This window comes from Rhinatrema bivittatum, chromosome 7 (assembly GCF_901001135.1).
Source record: "Rhinatrema bivittatum chromosome 7, aRhiBiv1.1, whole genome shotgun sequence".
NCBI classification, from domain to species: Eukaryota; Metazoa; Chordata; class Amphibia; order Gymnophiona; family Rhinatrematidae; genus Rhinatrema; species Rhinatrema bivittatum.
In genome coordinates this window covers 7,733,193-7,754,991 of record NC_042621.1, presented here as the reverse complement: position 1 = coordinate 7,754,991, position 21,799 = coordinate 7,733,193, and the positions used below count along the sequence as shown (strand labels likewise).

General features: G+C 43.5%; 1 protein-coding gene across 2 annotated transcripts in view; it reads left to right on the top strand.

The window, feature by feature from the left end:
- Window positions 1–21,799, top strand: part of CDH13 (cadherin 13) — a 1,208,179-nt gene that overhangs the window by 787,999 nt on the left and 398,381 nt on the right. For both annotated transcript variants that reach the window (XM_029608118.1, XM_029608117.1), the window contains exon 7: window positions 12,024–12,202. In XM_029608118.1, the coding sequence (XP_029463978.1) occupies window positions 12,024–12,202 (179 nt within the window). The remainder of the gene's footprint in view (window positions 1–12,023; window positions 12,203–21,799) is intronic.

Sequence of the window (21,799 nt, the reverse complement as noted above, 5' to 3'; positions counted from 1 at the left end):
CCTTCACGCTCTCAAGCAGAGACACAACAAAGGACAGAGAAAGGAAGCACAGCTGTCATGGATGTGAACCCTTGGGCTGTGGCATAGTTGATGCAGCCTAGCAGGTGAACCCACTAGGCCCATGCTGACAGCAGGTGGACTCGCTCTTACAAGGACGAGGACTAGGTCTTCACCTAAACCAGCCCTGTTCCCCTGTAGGGCTTAGGCAAGGATCCTGTGAGGAGCAATCAGACAAAGTGAAGTAGCAGGCCGAGGTCAAGGCGGGCAGCGAGCAAGTGATGTCGACATCCAGGCCAAAGTCAGGGCAGGCGGAGATCAGGCAGTGTCGAGATCCAGTCAAGGGTCAAAGTCCAAGGCCTGGGTCAAAGAGCAGAAGTCAGGCAGAGACAGACAAACAAGACAAGGGCAGGACACAAAGGACCGAGACATGGCAGGTAGACACAGGGCAAGGCAGGACAGGCAATGACGAAGCAAGCCAACAACAAGGCAGAACAAGGCAAGGTAACGAGGAATCAAGACAAGGCAAAGCACTGAGATGGCAAGCAAGAGCAGGAGGACCTGTTGCTGTAGCAGGGAATTGCTGTGCTGGCAGTGCTTATCAAGGGCCAGGCATGTGAGGTCATTCCAGGGTGCTGTGGGAACTTTGTGCCATGGACCCTTTACAAATTGGTGTATGCTGCACACGTGTACCTAAGCAGGGCCCGAGAGGAGCAAGGAGCATTGCGGAGTCTTCGAGGGGTGGCGGCGGGGTGAGTGCGGCTGGTCACAGGACATCCCACAATCAGCCAAAAAAAGCTTTGTGTTACTGCAGGACTTGGGGTAGCCAGGTCAGTGCCAGCAGACTGCAACTCCCTAGGAAACAGGGTCAGTACCAGCAAGGATACATAATCTAGCAGGCTGGTTAGATTTATAGTTCCTGATATTATTATGGAGCTTGTTGCTAAGGCATGATGGGCAAAGGAGACTGGGTCTTGGATTGGGGGTGGAATCTTGTGCAGTTATTTATCCAGGATGTTGCACTGGAGGTGGACCCTTGGCCTGGTGCAGGATCGGTACGGCCCTCCGGTCGGACCCAGAGAGCGCCTGCCACCAGGAGGCGGAGCACAGGAGGAGACAGAGGTTAGCTGGAGCTTCACCAATAGCAACCCGGGGTTCCCTCAGGTTGAGCCCTTGGTTACCCGGGCCGCCTGGTCTTAGGAGGGCCTCGCAGGATCTCCTGGAGAGGAAGCGCAGGGGAGTACCCACCACGAACAAGGGTGCGTGGTCGATGTCCAGAGAAGAATGTCCAGAGGTCACAGGAGGCCAGAACAGAGAGTCCGAGTGGATAGCGAGGGTCAAGGCCAGAGTATCAGTCCAGAATGGTCAGCTGAAGCAGGGGTCAGTACCTTTAGTCAATCCGGAAGTAGTCAGGTCAGGCAGAGGTCGGTTCCAGGCAGCGATCAGGAGTAGTCAGAAGCAAGCAAAGGTCAATACCGTGAGATCAGTCCGAAGGGTACTACCAGGGGTGGAGAGATGAAGGAACAGGAGACACAGGAGACATTGGAACAGGAGACACAGGAGACGCTGAAAGAGGAAACACAGGAGACACTGGAACAAGAGATACTGGAACAAAAGACGCTGAAACAGGAGATGCTGGAAGGCAAAATAGAGACACCGGAGTGTACGACCCGATTGCCAAGGCAAGGAAGTGGTGTCTGACCACCTCCTTATATTCTTCTATCAATCAGGGCGTGCCGCAGAGCTGGGACTAGCCCTTGGCCCTTTAAGAGGCCAGGCGGTCCGCGCGAGCCTAGGGGCAGGGCCGACGCCACGGAGGAAGCCGAGCCCCGCCGTGAGGCCTGGTGAGAGGTGTAAGGCCCGGTGGTCACCACCGCGGGACACTGAGGCCGAGTAGCGCTGGCAGCAGCAGCGGGGGAGGATGACCCAGGACCCATCGGAGCATGGACGAGGTGAGCCAGGCCTGGGCGCGGGCCGAGCGCGGACGGGACACACAACACAGGATAGTGGAAAAAATATGAAGAAGTTAATAAAATCTGAATGGCATAACAGTGATGTCCTCTATGGATTCAGTCGCCTACGTCTGGGATACATCCATGCAGAGGACAGAGTTAACTCAACTGGGCAGCCTGGATAGGCCAATTGGTCATCTTTCTGTTGTCAGCTACTAATGTTAATGTGCTACTATGCAATCCGGTTGGTTTCAGAGGAGTTTCAGTCTGTTTCAGTCTGCTTTGGAAACGATCCTGTCAAAACTGCACCTACAGAATAACACCTGCTATTATGCAGGTGGGAAATGGGGGAAATTTTCACAAATACTTTTGAAAATTCAAGAGTATGTGCATAGGTGCAAGCCTGCCTCAACCACATCCCCGAGGATCATCCCCGGTCAGTCTATGTAAACTTATGCAGGAACGTGACAAACATGGCTAAGTTTGCCCACAAACTGAGTGGGCAGTTTTGCCAAAATCCATCTCTGCAAGTTATACACCCACAGAAATGCCCCTGAACATTGCCTTTCCTGTACCTGTTTGTTATTTTGTAAATGACAGCAGCAATAATTGTGTGATGGTTGAGGTTGCAGTGCATTTTGAATTCCTTCCCAGATCACCTCAAAGATGAAGCCAAGCAGCATGAAGAGCGAAGGAAAGTCTTATAAGGATGCAGGTGCATCCAGTTGCATTTGTGCACTGCCACAACCACTGCTGCCTGATTTTTCGGCATACTTTGTTCCAGATTTCAAAATTCATTGACCGAAATCCTACTGAAAAAAAACAAAACAAACCCTCAAATAAAAACAGATTTCCCCGTTGCTGTAGTTGGCTTTGGCTCCTATGTCAACATGAAACATTAATGTATGCAGATTGTGCTTTTCGGAGATATGACATGGCAGGTGTTAAAGGTTTAAATGACAAGATGGCATGCCGTATGTTTTTTCTTCTTTATTCAACAGCAAGCAGAGCTGCCCACGATAATAATCATGTTTCCCCAAACTTCCCAACGTCTCCATTGCCTGTCAAACTGAAGATTGCACTGCGACAGCATGTTTGACAGACACAAACGCCAGCAAATAATATTAAGGCTTCTTTTGTATCAACTCAGCCAACAAAGGCAACAATATATGACAGTGCGCCCATTTGTAAACCATGGGTGAATCCTGAAAGATGCTGAGTTTGCAATGTTAATATCCAGCCTTTAAAATAATAATGCTGCAAGCTGTTGTTTTGCTGTGTCTTAGTGAACAACATTTGATGGAGGCAAGCGTGTATTGTAAAAAGCACACTAAACTGCCAGCTGTCAGTTTACGAGTCTGTGGAAATGAAGTTTTTCAGGGCAGAACTTTGTGATGATGTTTTGCCAATATGCTCTCCATTAATATTGTAATAGCTGTGACGATGGTTTATAGTACACTACAGTTTCTTCTTAGATGTCATATGCATAGACATGCAAGTTAGCAGGTATGCTGGTGGGTTAAGTGAAATGCATTGGTTCAGCTATCCTACGTAAAATATTCTCTGCAGTTGCACCATGAAACATCTGACTTGTGGCATTCTTGAATGCAAGCTGTCAAGGCCTTGCTCCATGGATGCTCCAGGCACAGAACACCTTTGAGATATTAAAGGTTGACTTGACATCCTGTTGATTTTGTTCATTGGTCATTAAAGACCACACTCCTCAAAGGAAAAGCTCACTGCTGGCTAGCGGCTACTATAACAAAGCTTTCATGGATCGCAGCAAGATGATCTGGGCATCTCTCTCTCACATTGTGCTAAGATTCCTCCTATGTGTCGTTTTTGTTTTGCCCTTCATCTCAGAAAAGGCTGCAAGATGGTACATATTTCCAGAAAATAATATGCAAGGACTAGCAAGCTGGAAACGAAACAAAGTACTAACCATGCCAAAAATAAAATGCACCATCCACACTGGTTCATCAACGAGAATGAAAGGGTGAATAATAATAATTCTAATTTAGATCCTACCTGGATACATTTGGAAAATATTTTCAGATATTGGTATATACTCCTCCAAAAAAGGTTTGTTTCATAATTTTCAGGGTGTTTGTGCACACAGTACTTCATCAAATAGAGGCAGATCTGAAGGGTTTTTTCCCGTTTCTCCAAGAACTTTACTCAGTGAATGTGTGAAATGTGTTAGTGCAGAGGTTCCCAAACCTGTGCTGCTGGAGCTCCAGCCAGTCGGGTTTTCAGGATATTCACAATGAATATGCATGAGTGGAGACACTGCATGCAAATCTATCTAATGCATATTCATTGTGAATATCCTGAAAACCCGATTGGCTGGGCATCCCCCAAGACATGTTTGAGAACCACTATATTAATGTAATACACATCTGGGGGCATTTGTAGGAACTGAATGTGCTTATTCTTATGGAAGGATTTCAGCAAACTGTATACTTTGAATCAGAGTTTTCAGAACTCATTTATTAAATGTTTGCCCTTGGCTATGATTGCAAATCAATGTCTATTGTTTGCTGACTCGAAAGCATGACCTCCCCTTGAATGGATGCCCCTTGTTTTAAAAAGAAAAAGATAAAGCCTAGACAGGGCTATTTCAGAGAAAAAATGCTATTTTGAATGCTCCCTGAAGATTTGCATGTTTCTCCACCTCTGTCATGTCATGTGAGGACCAGACACGACCCTTGGGCGATCTTCCTCTAGGCCATGAGGCCATTTCTGGCGCCTGTAGTACTCCCTTTCTAAAAGTTTGTAAATAAACCGCTGGCCTACTGCAGGGAAACGGTGCAAACACTCCAAAACCTGGGCAAGGCATCCATAGTGCACGGTGGTGCACAGGCACCACAAGCTTTAAAATGGGGTGTCTGTGCACCATCAACTTAGGGAGCTATCATGTCTTCTCTGCCTCTCCCCCCAGAACAATAAGTGCTGGCACCCGCCACTAATGTTCCCTCTAAGCTGAACATGTGCGCGGGGAACAGTTCTTCGTTCGTGCACGAGTGAAGCAATGGGAAGGTCAGGTTAGGGGGAAGGGAAGTTCCCTCTCAGGCCGCTCCAATTTCATAGCGGCCTGGGAGGAAACAGGGGAAGGCAGCGCGGCTTGGCGCGCACAAGGTTCACAACTGTGCACCCCCTTGCACGCGCCGACCCCTGATTTTATAACTTGCGCGTGCAAGTTATAAAATCGGGTGTACATGTATGCGCGCCGAGTATCGCGCACACATGTATGCCCGCATGCAACCTTTTAAAATCTACTCCAATGTGTGCATGAGGAAGAGAGAACCTGTGAATGTGAGAGAGAGGGAGTGTGTGTGAAAGCATTGACATGTATATGAGAGAAGGAGTGTCTGAAAGAATTAATGTGTTAGAATGTGCGCATGTGAATGGAGATCGCTATGAAGATAAACAGTGAGCATGAGACCCGCCCCCTTGTGATGTCATCCAGCCCAGCGTCGAGCCGGTAAACGGCACCATTCCACCTGGCACCGAGGCGGAGGGGGCTGCCCACCAGCACCGAGCACTTTTGAGATGCTTCACTGAAGAGAAAAGCTAAAAAAAAATGAAAAAAATCCGCTTTAAATGTGAATGGAGATCACTATGAAGATAAACAGTGAGCATGAGACCCGCCCCCTTGTGATGTCATCCAGCCCAGCGTCGAGCCGGTAAACGGCGCCATTCCACCTGGCATCGCGCGCCGAAGGAGCGCGACAAAGGGGCACTCCCCTTTGTGCACCCCTTGGTGCTACCTTTTTTCTTTTTTTTTTTTTCTTTTTAACTTCTATGTTTCTTCCACTTTTGTTTACCTTTCTCTTTTTTCATAGTTGTTATCCCTTCTTAACAATTTTCATTGTTATTAATGTTAAATGTATTTGACAAAGGTAATTTTTTTCCTGCATCTCCTGTTTTAATGTAAACCGGTATGATTTGTATATTATACAAGAATGTCGGTGTATAAAAATTAAAAATAAATAAATAAATAAACGTGAGTGGGAGAACTTTATTTATTTAACATTTTTTTATATACCGATAACCGTATGCACATCGTACTGGTTTACAAGGAACAGGTGGAAGGCCAGGAACAAGGCACAACCATTACATGGAATGCATAAGAGTAACATTTGAACGCATTTGACTGAACGTAGGAGATATATTTGACAGCAAAGGAGCAGAACATTAAAATAACATGTGTTTAACTTGAGATAGCGAAGACAGTTTGTGCGGCCCTACCTCCCCTAATGCATGATAATCTCAGAGTGACCGGAAAACAAAAGATTCCAGGTATGGAAAGCAGGACTTTTTAAATCCTTATTAGTTTTAATTATTAGGTATAATTTGATGATTCTATTGTTTTTAAAATTATATTTTTTAATATTAGAACACTATTTAATTATTGTTTTGAAATATTGATGTTTGGGAAATATTAGAACAAATGTATGCAAGTTTTTTAAAATTATTGGCTATTTGTCGGCTGTTTTGACATCTATTTTTTTTATTAGCATGGTTTTAATATTATGAATGATGTTTTATATCTCCGATTTTATTGCTTCATGTTTTGAGAGGGATGATGTTTCTTTTGCACTGCATAACACAATTGGGCTTGTGATTTCCAGTTCAGTTTCTGTTGGCCATTTCTATTCTGTATTTGGCGAGGGTCTGTCTGTATTTTAAAGGTCCGGTTCTTGTGTAACTTTAATTCTTGCTGTGAAAATGATGGTACACTGGTTATCTCTTCCTCTTATGTTCTTATTTCTATTTTAAGCAGAAGTTTGCTCTCTATTAATTTCACTTGCATATAGAAAGTGGTTTTGAATATTCTTGCAGAAAATATTTTTTCATTCACATATTTTATTGTAACTGCTGTTACTAGATTAGGTGATTATTTTAAGGGATTAGCTGATGCTCCCTTTAAGGCTTTTTTGCATCAAAGAAATGAGTGGTCACAGGGTAATGCAGGCGGGTGGACAGTGTTCTAGGGCACATGGCAGCCGCCAATTTTCTGGTGCACCACCTTCAGCAGTCACCCTATGCCCCTGCTCCAAAATAAAATGCTCATTATAAAATAGACTCTTGGTTCCTCTGTGCCATTTCTTTTTAAAACCAAGAGGTATTCGCATGTTGGAGAGAAATTCTTTAAAAATGAAATATCACACTCTGAAAGTTTATGCAGTCCATCAGAAGAGTGGCCCCGACTTTTTTGTTTTAGGACCCAAGCATGAGCTATGGCAGTAATGGCGAACTCCACAAACAGGCCAGGTTTTCAGGATATCCGCAATGAAGATACATGAGAAAGATTTGCATGCACTGCCTCCATTGTATGCAAATCTATCTCATGCATATTCATTGTGGATATCCTGGAAACCTGGCCTGTTTGTGGCACTCGAGGACTGGAATTTGCCATCACTGAGCTATGGCATAGATTAATTGCCCAACTACAGAGTTAGAGAGCTATATTGGTCCATTCAAATATTTACTGTCACTGAGTTACTAAACGTACCCATCTGATTCACTGCGCAGTTATATTAACTGTGCAAATTCTGGGCATTCCTGGAGGCATGGTTGAGTCAAGGGAGAGACTTAGCTGACCAGCGCTGAAAATTCAGCATTAACTGCTTAAATTATATGACCGTCCACAGTGGGGAAGGATTGGGCCGGATTTTAAAAGCTCTAAGTGCGTAAATCCGGAAGGCGCAAAAGGTAAGATAAGAATTGGCGGGGGGGGGGGGGGGTTTAGAGTAGGGCTGGAGGGGGGAAAGGTTAGGGGATGGGGTAGGAAGCTTAGGTTAGGGGGAACGGGGGAAGGCAGCACGGCTCAGCACGCGCAAGGTGCACAATTGTGCATCCCCTTGTGCGCGGCCAACCCCCGATTTTATAACATGTGCGTGCCTGCGCACGCATGTTATAAAATCATGTGTCCATGTGTGTGCACTGGGTAGCGTGCGCACATGGACGCGCTCGCGCAAGTTTAAAAATCTACCTCTTTATTAGTAACTCCCAACGAGTACTTCTCAAGAGAGAGCCTGCACGGTAAAGTCTGCAGGTAAGAATACACCCATGGTCCCCGTTGGGCAAGGGATTTTCAAAGGAAAATGCCCTAGGGAGTTTTCCTTTGGAAATGGCCTTGCAGGCCCACATGGAAGTTAGTGCAGGTTTAGGCAGTGTAGATTTTTATCTGTTTAACGAGTTACTCAAATTTTCGAATATTGCTTTTTCGTATGCCACATTGGACAGTCATATATTTTTCCTTTGCTGTTACTGTTGGTTAAGGATGTGCATTCATTTGAAATGAAATGGGGATTTTAAACAAAATTTCTCATTTCGTTTCAGTTAGTTTTTAAAATGAAATAAAAGGAAAACAAATACAATTTCATTCATTTTCTTTGATTTTGTTTTAAAATTTTGCTGCAGATAAAAATAAAACTCCCAGACTCCTCCCCCCTTTTCTGGTCTCCCCGCCACCCCTGAATCCTCTTACCATAAGTTTCTTTGTTTTCATGGGGCCGGGGGGGGGGAGGATCCCTGGTTGGCGCTCCTGCCCTACCCAGGTACACTTGGCCTTGGCTCTGTCAGACTGAGGCCAACACCATTCTTCATTTCTTACATACACAAGAACAGCAGCCTGGGTCTGGGCCTGTCCCAGCACCATTATGCACAGAGAAAATTAACAACGGCACTGGCCTTGGTCCTCCGGTGCCATTTCTAAGCAGACCACGGGCAGGGCAGGGATTACCCCTACTCCACCAAGACGAAAGAAATTATGATAAGAGGGCTTGAGGGGGGAAGGGAAATAGTGAGGAGGGCCCAGGCAGAGTTGTTTTTCTCTGATGGGTCTGACATTTTATTTTATTTTGTGTTTTATTTTCTTTATTGTTTGTTTCATTTTTTGTTTTAAATAAATGGAAATCAATGAAACAACAAAGTATTATTCTTAAAACTTAAAACTAAAAGAAACAAAAAAACAATTCTTCTGGTTTACAGATATTATTTGAGGTCTAACACTATATTCTTCCATTTTCATCTCTACTAGGCTTTACTGTATGTTTTGTTTTTAATGCTTACCAACATCATCAGACCGTATGATTTTTAGATAAATATCATGCTGCCATCCTGGCTCCAGTTTGAAAACAGAGCTGTATAATTTTATCTGATTACTTCCCATTAATCTAAATACATTTACATTGTACTTGTACAAAGTACTTGTTTTTTTTTATGAAAGCATATATTACTGTATGAGTAATGTTTAATTTTCAATTTCCGTGATGTTTTATTAAACTGGTTAATTATACTCATTCCAGGAAAACTGAGGCTTGCAGTACGCCTTCGTGATGGGCGTAGTGTGGTGGAAACGAGATGATTGAAAATATGAATTTCACATGTGTCAAGCAATGAATTCTTAACATTTTTCATCTCTCCAGCTAACATTTCTCAGTCGTAAAGATAAAGACAGGTGGCTTGGAGACTGTGGCTGAAATCTCAGTCACAGGGAGGGCGATTTGGAAAGCCATTTCTGTGGCTAAAACAGCGATTTCCGCGTGGAAATTTGCCCTCGCTGTGTCCCACCACAGGTGTACATTTATTTACCTGTAATGGGGGGGGGGGGAGGCATTTTCAAGGGTGGGGTTTGGGAAGGGTCTAATTTCAAAAAGCAATTGCATGCTAGAACTGGGTTTTGTACCTGTATATGCACTGTAGTGGAAAGTATTCTAAAGATCAAAATCACAGAACATATAGAAAGACATGGTTTAATGGAACAAAGTCACAAATCTGCTTCACTTTTTTGAAAGGGTTAATAAACATGTAGATAAAGGTGAACCTGTAGTAGTGCACTTGGATTTTCAGAAGGCATTTGACAAAGTTCCTCATAAGAGGCTTCTAGGAAAAGTAAAAAGTCATGGGATAGGTGGCGATGTCCTTTCGTGGATTGCAAACTGGCTAGAAGACAGGAAACAGAGAGTAGGATTACATGGACAATTTTCTCAGTGGAAGGGAGTGGACAGTGGAGTGCCTCAGGGATCTGTATTGGGACCCTTACTGTTCAATATATTTATAAATGATCTGGAAAGAAATACGACGAGTGAGATAATCAAATTTGCAGATGGCACAAAATTATTCAGAGTAGTTAAATCACAAGCGGTGATAAATTGCAGGAGGACCTTGTGAGACTGGAAAATTGGGCATCAGGCAGATGAAATTTAATGTGGATAAGTGCAAGGTGATGCATATAGAGAAAAATAACCCATGCTATAGTTACACAATGTTAGGTTCCATATTAGGCGCTACCACCCAGGAAACAAATCTAGGTGTCACAGTGGATAATACTTTGAAATCGTCGGCTCAAGTGTGCTGCGGCAGTCAAAAAAGCAAACAGAATGTTAGGAATTATTAGGAAGGGAATGGTGAATAAAATGGAAAATATCATAATGCCTCTGTATCACTCCATGGTGAGACTGCACCTTGAATACTGTGTACAATTCTGGTCGCTGCATCTCAAAAAAAGATATAGTTGCGATGGAGAAGGTACAGAGAAGGGTGACCAAAATGATAAAGGGGATGGAACAGCTCACCTATGAGGAAAGACTAGAGGCTAGCACTGTTCAGCTTGGAGAAGAGACTGCTGATGGGGGATATGATAGAGGTGTTTAAATCATGAGAGGTCTAAAACGGGTAAATGTGAATCAGTTATTTACTCTTTCAGATAATAGAAGGACTAGGGACACTCCGTGAAGTTAACATGTAGCACATTTAAAACTAATCGGAGAAAGTTATTTTTCACTCAATGCACAATTAAACTCTGGAATTGTTGCCAGAGGATGTGGTTAGTGCAGTTAGTGTAGCTGGGTTTAAAAAAGGATTGGATAAGTTCATGGAGGAGAAGTGCATTAACTGCTATTAACCAAGCTGACTTAGAAAATAGCCACTGCTTTTACTGGCATCAGTAGCATGGGATAGACTTAGTTTTTGGGTACTTGCCAGGTACTTGTAGCCTGGATTGGTCACTGTTGGAAACAGGATGCTGGGTTTGATGGACCCTTGGTCTGACCCAGTATGGCATGTTATTATGTTCTTATGTTTACCTCTATAAGTGGGCTTTTGAAAATTACTACAATATATGCCATTGAATTGTCCATAGGATTTACTCACCTAAGTGCACTTTATGTGAGTAAATGGCTTTTGAAAATTGCTATGAAAGTATGTTATATTTACATGCATAACTCCTTTGAAAATTTCATCCTTCGTGCATCTCGTAGTGTTAGCCATTCCCCATGTTCTTTTATATCCCCTGTTAACAATCCCCATATTTAAATGTTTAATGTATTTGACAAAGGTAACGCATGAGTTCCTGCAAATTTTGTTTAAATGTAAACCGATGTGATATGTAAAATCGAACACCGGTATATAAAAGTAAATAAATAAATAAATAAAATCCAATCTGTGGAACTTTTCGAAAGTATGCAACAGATGTTTTCTGGGGAAAACTACCCGCATGAATTAGCAGCTGTAAATGTGTATGGGTAATTTTCTCATGTGATACATCTATCACTTTGAAAATAAGTATGTTGGTTTGCCCCAGATTCATTGCCTTGAACTTCCTAGTCTTAGACCTGTATTATATCAAGTCCTCTACAGCACCGAGTTCTTGGTTGCCTAGAAATTAAGGGCCTAATTTTCAAAAGCATTTACATGCTTTACATGGGTAAATGCACTATACCCATGTAAGTGGGCTTTTGAAAATTGCTACACTATTTGCCATTGAATTGTCCATAGGATTTACCTGCGAGAAAAGCATTTAACACTGGTAAATGTCCTTTGAAAATTGCTGTGATAGTATGTTACATTTATGTGCGTGATTTGGAAAATACACCTGATCGTGTTAAACGCTAATGGTAATGGAAAAAAAAAATCATCCTACCGATCCTTGTGTAAAAGTCATGAAACCAAGCTCTTGTACGTGTTCAGCAGAGAGGTTATTGGACTCTTAAGTAAGGCTATAGGACAGTGCTGTTTTCTTGCTAGACGTGCTGGTGACCAGTGGTGCCCATCTTCCCCTTTCAGGGACCACCGTGATGCACATGAAAGCTTTTGATGCGGACGACCCCACAACAGACAATGCGGTCCTGCGGTACAACATCCTCAAACAGAGCCCCGACACGCCGTCTCCCAACATGTTCTACATCGACCCAGAAAAAGGAGACATCGTGACTGTTGTGTCGCCTACGCTGCTGGACCGTGAGGTGAGTGGCAAACATGCCCCGATTTGCCTTTTTTCTATTTTAGAAACGATGTGTGGAGGCGGGCAATCCCGTAGGCGCAGAATTCCCCTGAGGAGTTTTTGTATAGGCAGAAGAAGCTGTTCTCACGTTTGCTTCCCTTTGTTAAATCGTCCAGGCCCATTTCCTCCGCAGGTCCTGCTTTCTCTATCATATGACTTGGGCATTTTGTGCGGCTTCAGTTCTGAACAGGGGTGATTGAAAAAAAAGGTACCGGGTTGGGGGGGGGGGGAATGCAATGATGGGATAATGGGGAGGGAGAGAGGGTGTGCCAAACATCTCTCCAAGCTCCCTCCCTCCCACTTCAGTGCCGTGTGTCTGTCTCCAACCTTTGTCCCCAGCAGTCTCGCATACTATGCCCAGGAACTACAGGAGTAGGCAGTGACTCTTTTCCTGCAGGGCTTGGCCAAAGAGGTTAGATGGACGCCACCTTTTCACTGGTCCGCAGGGCCACTGACACAGCCTCCTTCCCTTCAGCTCACGCTGGCTGCTGAGGCTGGCAGGTTCCGGATAATTTGGCATGACTGGGAACAAAATCACTACTGCCACTGGCATTCTTTCCTGCTTAAGCTTCGTCCGCAGGTCAGGGGTACCACATCGAGAATAACCTCAGCACCAATAATATTCAACCTGCTGGCATCCAATGGACTGCCCCAGTGTAAGGATGCATGAAAATAAACAGTAATTTAGCAATTACTAAATTACCCTCCTTTGCGAAAACTTTCTACATAGGATGTAATGCCAAATGTTTCCCTTGACCAGGAAACTCTGATGAAAGATTTAGCAAAAAATGGAAGCAGAGTGGTGAGCCTTCAAGGAGACCCAGCAGCATGGCCTCTGAGTTTTCACTGGAAATATGTGTATTTATTAAAATGTATTAATCGCTTAACACAAAATAGGTCTAAGCGATTTACAATAAACATACAGAAAATTAATATTAATGACAACACATACACAATAAAAAACATAATAATAACTAAAGATCAACCAACAACAGCACAAGATAAACAAAGATGATACAGAGGAGAGTTCTTCAGAAAGAGTCTGTGTTTTATAGAAATTATGAAATAGACAAACATGACCTGATCAAGCCTTTGTTAACTTAGGCTAGCCATAGGCCTGCTGAAAAAGGAAAAGCTTCAGTTGAGATCTAATTTTTTTTAAGTTATCTTGCACAGTGAGCCACTGATAACAGGCTCTATGAATTTGGGGGCAAAAAGTAATATATGGAAAAAGTGATATTTTTAACCTACTTTCTGAATGGACAGATTGAGGGTTCTGTGTGTGTCTCTGTCCCCCAACTAATAACTTTCCTATTTGCTGTGCTATCTGTACTGAATATTTAGGGTGTGTCGGCTGGTAGGGGTGGAGTTTGGGGGCAAGAGGAGTCAGACACAAGTATCTTTTTTTTTTGGATCTACATATTTCATGAATACCTGTACATGATTGTTGTCCCCTGTTAACTGTTTTGGTTTGGCATCTGTTCTCCCTCTGATTCACACCAAATGTTTTACCATATGCCAAGGGATGCATGAGGATCATGACACATATTCCTCAAATACACATATGCCATCACACTACTTAATAATTTTTGTGCAATTAATTACACCTCATAACTTTTTGGTTTTCCATCTGATCCACAGTATATTTTCTGGGCATGACAAGGGTTCTACAAAGATTCTGAGAGGGTATTTTTTGGGGGGTGGGGGGTGGAGGATATCCAGCATGTAGTTATGCCACTTCACTTTGGATTTGTATCCAATCCACAACACATTTCAGGTGGTTGACAAGGACCTAGGAAGGATCTTTTCTTTAATCCATATATGCAATTATGCTTCCTAATAATGATTTGAATTTTTGTATCCGATGCACAGCAGATTTTTAGGCGGTATAAGGAGGACCAAGAGGAGTTGGGCATGGACATTTTTTTTTTCTAGATTTAGGTAGTCACTGTACACAAAAGTGCTCATCCATTCTGGAGAGTAGGCTCTGTTAGATCTACATGAAACTTTTATTTCACAAAAAAAGCACAAAAGTGAAATCTCCAGGTTTTGCCTGAGGGGTGTGTGTGTGTGTGTGTGTGTGTATGAGAGAAAGTACCAGCATATTTGTATGAAAGAGAGAGATCCTGCATGAGCCTGAAAATGTTTATGAGAGACAGCCTGAATATATGCATGAAAGAGAATGCCTGCATGTGTGTATGAAAGACAGAGAGAGCCTGCAAGTGTGTATGAGAGAGAGCTTGAGTATGTTTATGAGAGTGAGGGCCTGCATCTATATGAGAGAGAGCGCACCTAAATGTCTGTATGAGTATACCTGCATGTGTGCTTGAGAGAGTGAAAGCCTGCATGTGTGTATTACAAAGAGAGAGTCTGCATGTGTATGACAGAGAGAGTGCCTATATGTGTGAAGGAGAGAGAGGATAAAGATTGTGTGGCCTTCACCCAAATCCACAACAATCTCTGGGAAATCAAAAGATGCCAGGTATTTATTTATTTAATGTTATGGAAAGCTGAAGATTTTAAAATTATTTATTTTTAAATTATTTAAAATTTGGGGGTGTTATTTCATGTGCCTGCTGTTTTGAAATATTTTATTGGTGTTTGGGAAACATTAGAACAAATGTATGTGACTTTTTAAATCATTAGGGGCCCAGTATTGAACTTGTCCGGCTAAATTACACTTTCAGCAGCATGGCCTTGTTGCTGAATATTCGCATATATATTTGTACTTAGCCGTATCAGTTATAACCGTCTAATGTAGCTGGTAAACTTATGTGGCTAAAACAAAATATTGCTACTTAGTTGCATAAGTTATGCAGTTAGGTCGCTCCACCCATTGCCCGCCCACAACTTATGCAACTAACCTTTTATGTGGCTAAGCAGCAGCCGCTAAACATAAGTGCATATTCAGCAGCCGCTACTTAACCACATAAGTCCTTTGAATATTGGGCCCCCTATGTTCGTCGGCTGCTTTGATATATTCATTATTTTCATGGTTTTAATATTATGAATGATGTCTTATAGCTCTTGATTTTATTGCTTGATGTTTTGTGAGGAGAAATTGTTTCTGTTTTTCCATTGTTGCACTGCATAATACAGTTGGGCTTTTTGTGGTTACCAGAGCATGTTTGTGAGTGAGAAAGAACAAATGAGCCAATGAGCATATGTTTGAGCAAGAGGACTATTTAAGCCAGTGGGCCTGTGTGTAAGTATAAAAGAGAAATTGAGCCACTGAGCATGTGTGTGAGCAAGAATGAGTCAGTGAACAGGTATGTGAGCTTGTATATGAGAGAGCATGAGTGAGCCAGTGAGCATATGTGTGAGCAAGAATGAGTCAGTGAACATGTGTGTGAGCATGTATATGAGTGAGCCAGTGAGCATGTGTGTGAAGAAGAGCATGAGTGTGTGACACAGTGAGCATGTCTGTGAGAGAGAGCATGTGAGCCAGTGAGCATGTATGAGAAAGCGTGTGTGATCTAGCGAGCATGTGTGAGAAAGAGAATGTAAGGGAGTTTGTGTGAGAATGAACATATGTGTGTGAGAGAGAAGAAAGTTGTGCATATCACCCCACCCCTTACTAGTCCATGACAATCTCAGGGTGACTGGAATCTAAAGTTCCCAGTTACGGAGAGCAGGAGACTTATTTTAGCTTTAGTTTTAATTATTAGGGGGTGTTTGCTGTGTCTGCTATTTTGAAATATTTTATCGATGTTTGGGAAATTAAAAAAACAATGTTATATGTTTGTAATCATTGCATGTTCTTTTCATCAGCTGTTTTGAAATATTTATTCTTTTTATGAGTTTGGTTTTACTATTATGATAGATGCTTTATATTTCTTTATGTTATTGTTTGATGTTTAGGGAGGAATGTTATTTGTTTTTCCATTCCATACAGAATCTGGCTTGTTGCGGTTTCAAGTTCAGTTTTTGTCTGCATGTTTCTATTTATACTTTATTATCTCTTCATTTTCTATTTGGTGAGGGCCTGTCTGTGGTCTACACGTGTAATTAAGGTGAGGTATTCTGCTAAGCAGACTTGTGGGGTGGCCACAACCGATTTGCATGGATAAAATGGGGATCTACAGCTTTGTGTACTCACTGCGGGTCTAGAGTATGCTCTATTTCTTAGTTATTTAGTAAAATGTAAAATTTATTTTGGAGATATTTGGGCTTTTCTGCCTGGTTTCAGAGTCGACTTGGCATGTTGATGCATGTGCTGCAGAGAAACTGCACAAGGGAGTCAGATACCCCAAGGGCCGGTTTTGAAAAAAATCCCACGGGCTGATATTTTCCTGCAATCCTCCCCTGCCATATACACACACATATATGTGCACTCGTTTGAAAGATACCATCAGTGTTTATCTAGCTAAGTGGCGGCCACTGATTCCGGCTGAATATTTAAAATGCGCCAGTTATCTGGATCCGTTGAAACTTATTTGGCTAAGTGGTGCTAAATATGGACCTCCTTGTGTTCCAATAATACAAAATTATCCAACCACTCAGCTTTCTACATGTTCTTGGATCACATGCAGATAAAATAACTGAAATTAAACTGTGAAAGTTTAGGCTCTGCAGATTTTAATCTGTGGCATAAATTACTCAGATTTGCGTTTCTTTTTTGGAAATATCAGAAATCATGTTCAAATATGACCTTGCAAAATGAGGGTTATAGTGGTAGGAAAGGAGGAGATAAGTGTCGGCAGATATTTCTTCCATCTGAGGGCTGTCTCTGGAGGTCACTATTCCGTCCAGAGTGGACCAATTTACATATGTTTGCTATCAGATAAAAGTGCCAATCTACATTTGCTTTTATAAAACCTTTCTGAAAAATGCAGGAAAAGGTAAAGAGGAATATTGCAGTTGTTCCCAGTTTTTTTCCTACTTGAACTGGTAGAAGGCAGTGGTTTGCGGCCTTGTTTCGTATCACATTATAGATGGTTTGTTTCCCATTTATCATCGTAGAAACACACAAAAACACTTTGCCCTCTGAGATTTGTTCAGACTTGTATAACGTATTACATGACAATATATACGCAGGTGACAAACACTAGCAGCTCTGTATTAGAGAAGTACTGGCATTGATGGGGGGCGGGGGGGGTGGAATCGGGTAACCTCCTAGGGACCCACACTTTATGGGCCTCAACAAGTTTTTCACAAATGTTTTGTGGGGGTGAAGCTTTTGAGAGGAAGTGGCTCTATTTGCATTTTAATACTTGATTATAGGTTAATAATTACCAAGGGCATGCATCCCGACTCTAGCTGTGCATACTTACTAATAACTGGGAGGCTTTTGTACTAACTCATAGGGCCGGATTTTAAAAGCCCTGCGCGCGTAAATCCGGCCGGATTTACACGCGCAGGGCACTCGCGCACAGGCGCGCCTATTTTGCATAGGCCGCCGGTGCACACACAGCCCCGGGACGCCCGTAAGTCCCGGGGCTTCGTAAAAGGGGAGGGGGCGTGTCTGGGGCGTGTCTGGAGTCAGGGGGCGGTTTGGGGCTGGACCGGGGGACGTGGCGCCGGCCCGGGGGCATGGTCGAGGCCTCCGGACCAGCCCCCGGGTCGAGTGATGGCGCGCCAGCAGCCTACTGGCAGGCGTAAATCTGCCAACAAAGGTAGGGGGGGTTTAGATAGGGTTGGGGGGGGGGTGGGTTAGGTAGGGGAAGGGAAGGTGCGGGGGGGCGGAAAGAAAGTTCCCTCCGAGGCCGCTCCAATTTCGGAGCAGCCTTGGAGGGAACAGACAGCGCGCGCCAAGCTCGGCGCGCGCAAGTTGCACAAATGTCCAACCCCTTCTGCGCGCCGACCCCAGATTTTATAAGATACACGCGGCTACGCGCCTGGTGCGCGAACAAAAGTACGCGCTTGCGTAAATTTATAAAATCTACTCCACAGTGTTTTCTGTGGGTTAGCAGCTATTTTGCTAAAGTTTGCTATGGATGCACATGAGTTTATTTGCATCCATATCTCACTTTTGCATGAGATGTTCTACATGTTGCAATGGCTTGGAACTTTGTGTGTTTCTAGCCTGGCAACATGCAAAATATTTCTCTTGCCAGTAGGCCCACTGGGAGCCGCCATTCCATACAGAATCTGGCTTGTTGAGAAGAGAGAATCACCTTGCTGGTGGCTGAAAGGAATCAGTAAGTTTTTGCTTGGGAAATGTTCTTTTTTAGAAGTACTGGGATGAAGTTAACAATTTGAGAATATTATTTAGTGTGGTTGTGCTTTTAATAGTCTGTAAGACAGCTAATTAGCAGAAGTTAGTGTTTGTATATTTAAAAAAAAAAAAGTACGGTAACCAGAAGCTAGAAATAAGCTAAGAGCAATGTATACCTAAGTAAAAAAGGTTCAAAAGTTCAGCACTCATCTTGGAAAGGTGTTAAGGTAGTGAGATTTGGTTTGATTAGGTACCAACATTTGTTAATCAAGAGAGCAGTGAGTCACTCTGGCTGACTAACTGAAGTTAGACTGTATTTCCCATCCCTCCCACCCACCCCTAGCTCATCCATTAATTTATAGGCAGGTGTCACTTTCACAAAAAAAATCCTTATTGAGAGTTTGATCATTCCCCTGAAGGCCACTACCAAACATATAGGGGTAGATTTTCAAAGGGTTATGCGCGTAGGTTACACACGTAACCACTGAAAACCTACCCCAAACCCCTCCTGCGTTCGCCGAGCCTATCATGCATAGGCTCGGCGGCGCACACAAGCCCTGGGATGCGTGTAAGTCCCGGGCCTTTCCTGGGGGGCGTGTCGGGGGTGTGTTGCGGCGGCGTGTCATCCGAGGGTGTTCCAGGGGCGGGGCTGCAGGTGTGGTTCTGGCCTGGGGGCGTGGCCGTGGCCTCCGGACCAGCCCCCGGACCAGAACATGGTGCGCTGGCCCGCACGCGCAAGTTACGCCTGCCTCGAGCAGGCGTAACTTCTGGAATAAAGGTGGGGGGGGGGGTTAGATAGATCTGGGGGGGTGGGTTAGGGAGGGGAAGGTGGGGGGAGGCAGAAGGAAAGTTCTCTCCAAGGCCGCTCTGATTTTGGAGCGGCCTCGGAGGGAACGGAGGCTGGCTGCGCGGCTCGGCTTGCCCAGGCTGCCGATTTTGCTCAGCCTTGCATGCACCAATCCCGGATTTTAACAGATATGCGCGGCTACGCGCATATCTATTAAAATCCCGCGTACTCTTGTTTGTGCCTGGTGCATTAGCAGCAAGATAAATTAGTACATTGGTAACAGTCAAGGAAATACAAATCAAAAATTACCAAAATGAGGACTATCCAATGTAACTGCTGTGGAGCCTTTATTCTGAGGGAAAGCATCTGGAAACTTAGAGCTTGCCCAATTTGTGCACAACTCTCTTCCTTGACAAAGGAGCTGAATGAGGTTAAAGCTCAATTAGCTTCAATTACAAGAAGTACATCCACATTGCATTACTCGGAAAATAATTCCCCAACATCACAGAAAAACCAGAAGTCAAGAAAAAGAGATTCATTAGGCTCAGGCAGGACCCACAGTCACCCATTCTTGACAGAAGAGCAGCCAACAGGTACACCCCCCCCCCCCCCCACTGAAACAGGTCATTAAGAAATTCTTTAAAATCCAGGATTACAGTGGGCTCTGGTAGAATTAGACCTGTGATGAGGAGACACACAATGTACCAAATGCAAAAAGAACAAAAAGCCTTCTCTATATTAAAAACTGAAGAAGTTCTTGAGAAAAACATTGAAGTGTTACCAGAAAAGAGAAAAAAAACACAATGCATGCAGAATTTCAAGATCCATAACCAAAAGAAAAATCTAATTGAGATGGATAACTCTGTCAACAGTGGCACAACTGCAAAAGGAAAGAGTGAAGTGAATAACAAATCTCAACTAAAGTCTCATAAAGAGTCCAGGAAAAGCAATAACCTGAAAGAGAGTACCTGTAAGGCTATGACCACAAATGCTCATAGTTTGGGAAATAAAATCCCAGATCTGCAGGCCCTAATGACTGAGGCAGAATTGGACATTGTTGCTATCACAGAAACATGGTTCACAGAATCTCATGAATGGGATACAACAATACCAGGCTACAACTTGTTAAGGAAGGACAGAGAGGATAGAAAAGGGGGAGGTGTGGCTCTTTATGTCAGAAACAACATCCAAGCATCTGAGCTGCAAGGAAGTTGGGGTAAGGAATAAGCTCTATGGGTCGACCTAAAAAAAGATGACGGGGCGTCCATTTATATTGGAGTGGTTTACAGGCCTCCAAACCAAAAGGAAGAGCTGGACAGAGATCTGGTTGAAGAAATCCACAAGATAGGTAAGAAGGGAGAAGTGGTAATCGTTGGTGACTTTAATATGCCAGATGTAGACTGGAAAATCCCATCTGCAGAAACTAAAAATAGTAGAGCGATAGTGGATGCCATGCAAGTATCTTTGTTCAAACAAATGGTATTGGAACCCACGAGAGAAGGAACTATACTCGACTTAGTGCTCACTAATGGAGATAATGTCTCTGATGTCCAGGTGGGTGCCCACCTCAGCACCAGTGATCATCAAACAGTATGGTTTAATATCACTAAAAGAATATGGAAAAGAACCACAAAGACCCGAATTTTACAGTTCAAAAACACGGACTTTGAGGAAATGGGGAAGTACCTGGAGGAAGAACTAAAAGGATGGGAGAACGAGAGAGATGTGGATCAGCAATGGACCAATCTAAAAGGAGCAATCACCAAGGCAACTGCTCTATATGTTAGAAATGTAAAGAAAAGCAAAAGAAAATTGAAACCTATCTGGTTCTCAAAGGAGGTGGCTGACAAAATTAAAGCTAAAAGAACAGCATTCAAGAAATATAAAAGATCCCAAAGGGAGGAGCACAAAGAAGAATATTTGTTTCAACTGAGGGAGACAAAGAAATTAATCAAGTTGGCAAAATGTCAAGCGGAAGAGAGGATTGCCAAGGAGATAAAAAATGGTGACAAAACAATTTTCAGATACATCAGCGAAAAGAGAAAAGTCCAAAGTGGTATAGTGAAATTGAAAGGTGGTGGTAATGATCAATGTGTGGAGAGAGATGAAGAAATGGCAGAAATATTAAACGAATACTTCAGCTCTGTGTTCACTAAAGAAGACCCTGGAGAAGGACCATCTCTACTAGGGATGAGAATTGTTTTTTGACGATTTTGACGTTTTTTGACTATTTTGACGGTTTTTTGTCCCCCGACGTCAGGAGCGTAGGAGATCGCTCCTGGACCCCCGCTGGACCCCCAGGGACTTTTGGCCAGCTTGGGGGGGCCTCCTGACCCCCACATGACTTGCCAAAAGTCCAGCGGGGGTCCGGAATGACCTCCTGCAGTCGAATCGTGTTGCCGTACGGCCGGCGCTACCTTTGACCTGTCATATGACAGGTCAAAGGTAGCGCCGGCGCCATTTCTACAACGCACAGAGGTCCGAGAGTAAAAGATCACACCGGGACCCTTCCTCTGGACCCCAGGTAATTTAAGGCATTTTGGGGGGTTCGGGAGGGTGGGGGATTTATTTTAAAGGGTCGGGATGGGTTTTAGGGATGTTTTAGTGTGCCGGTT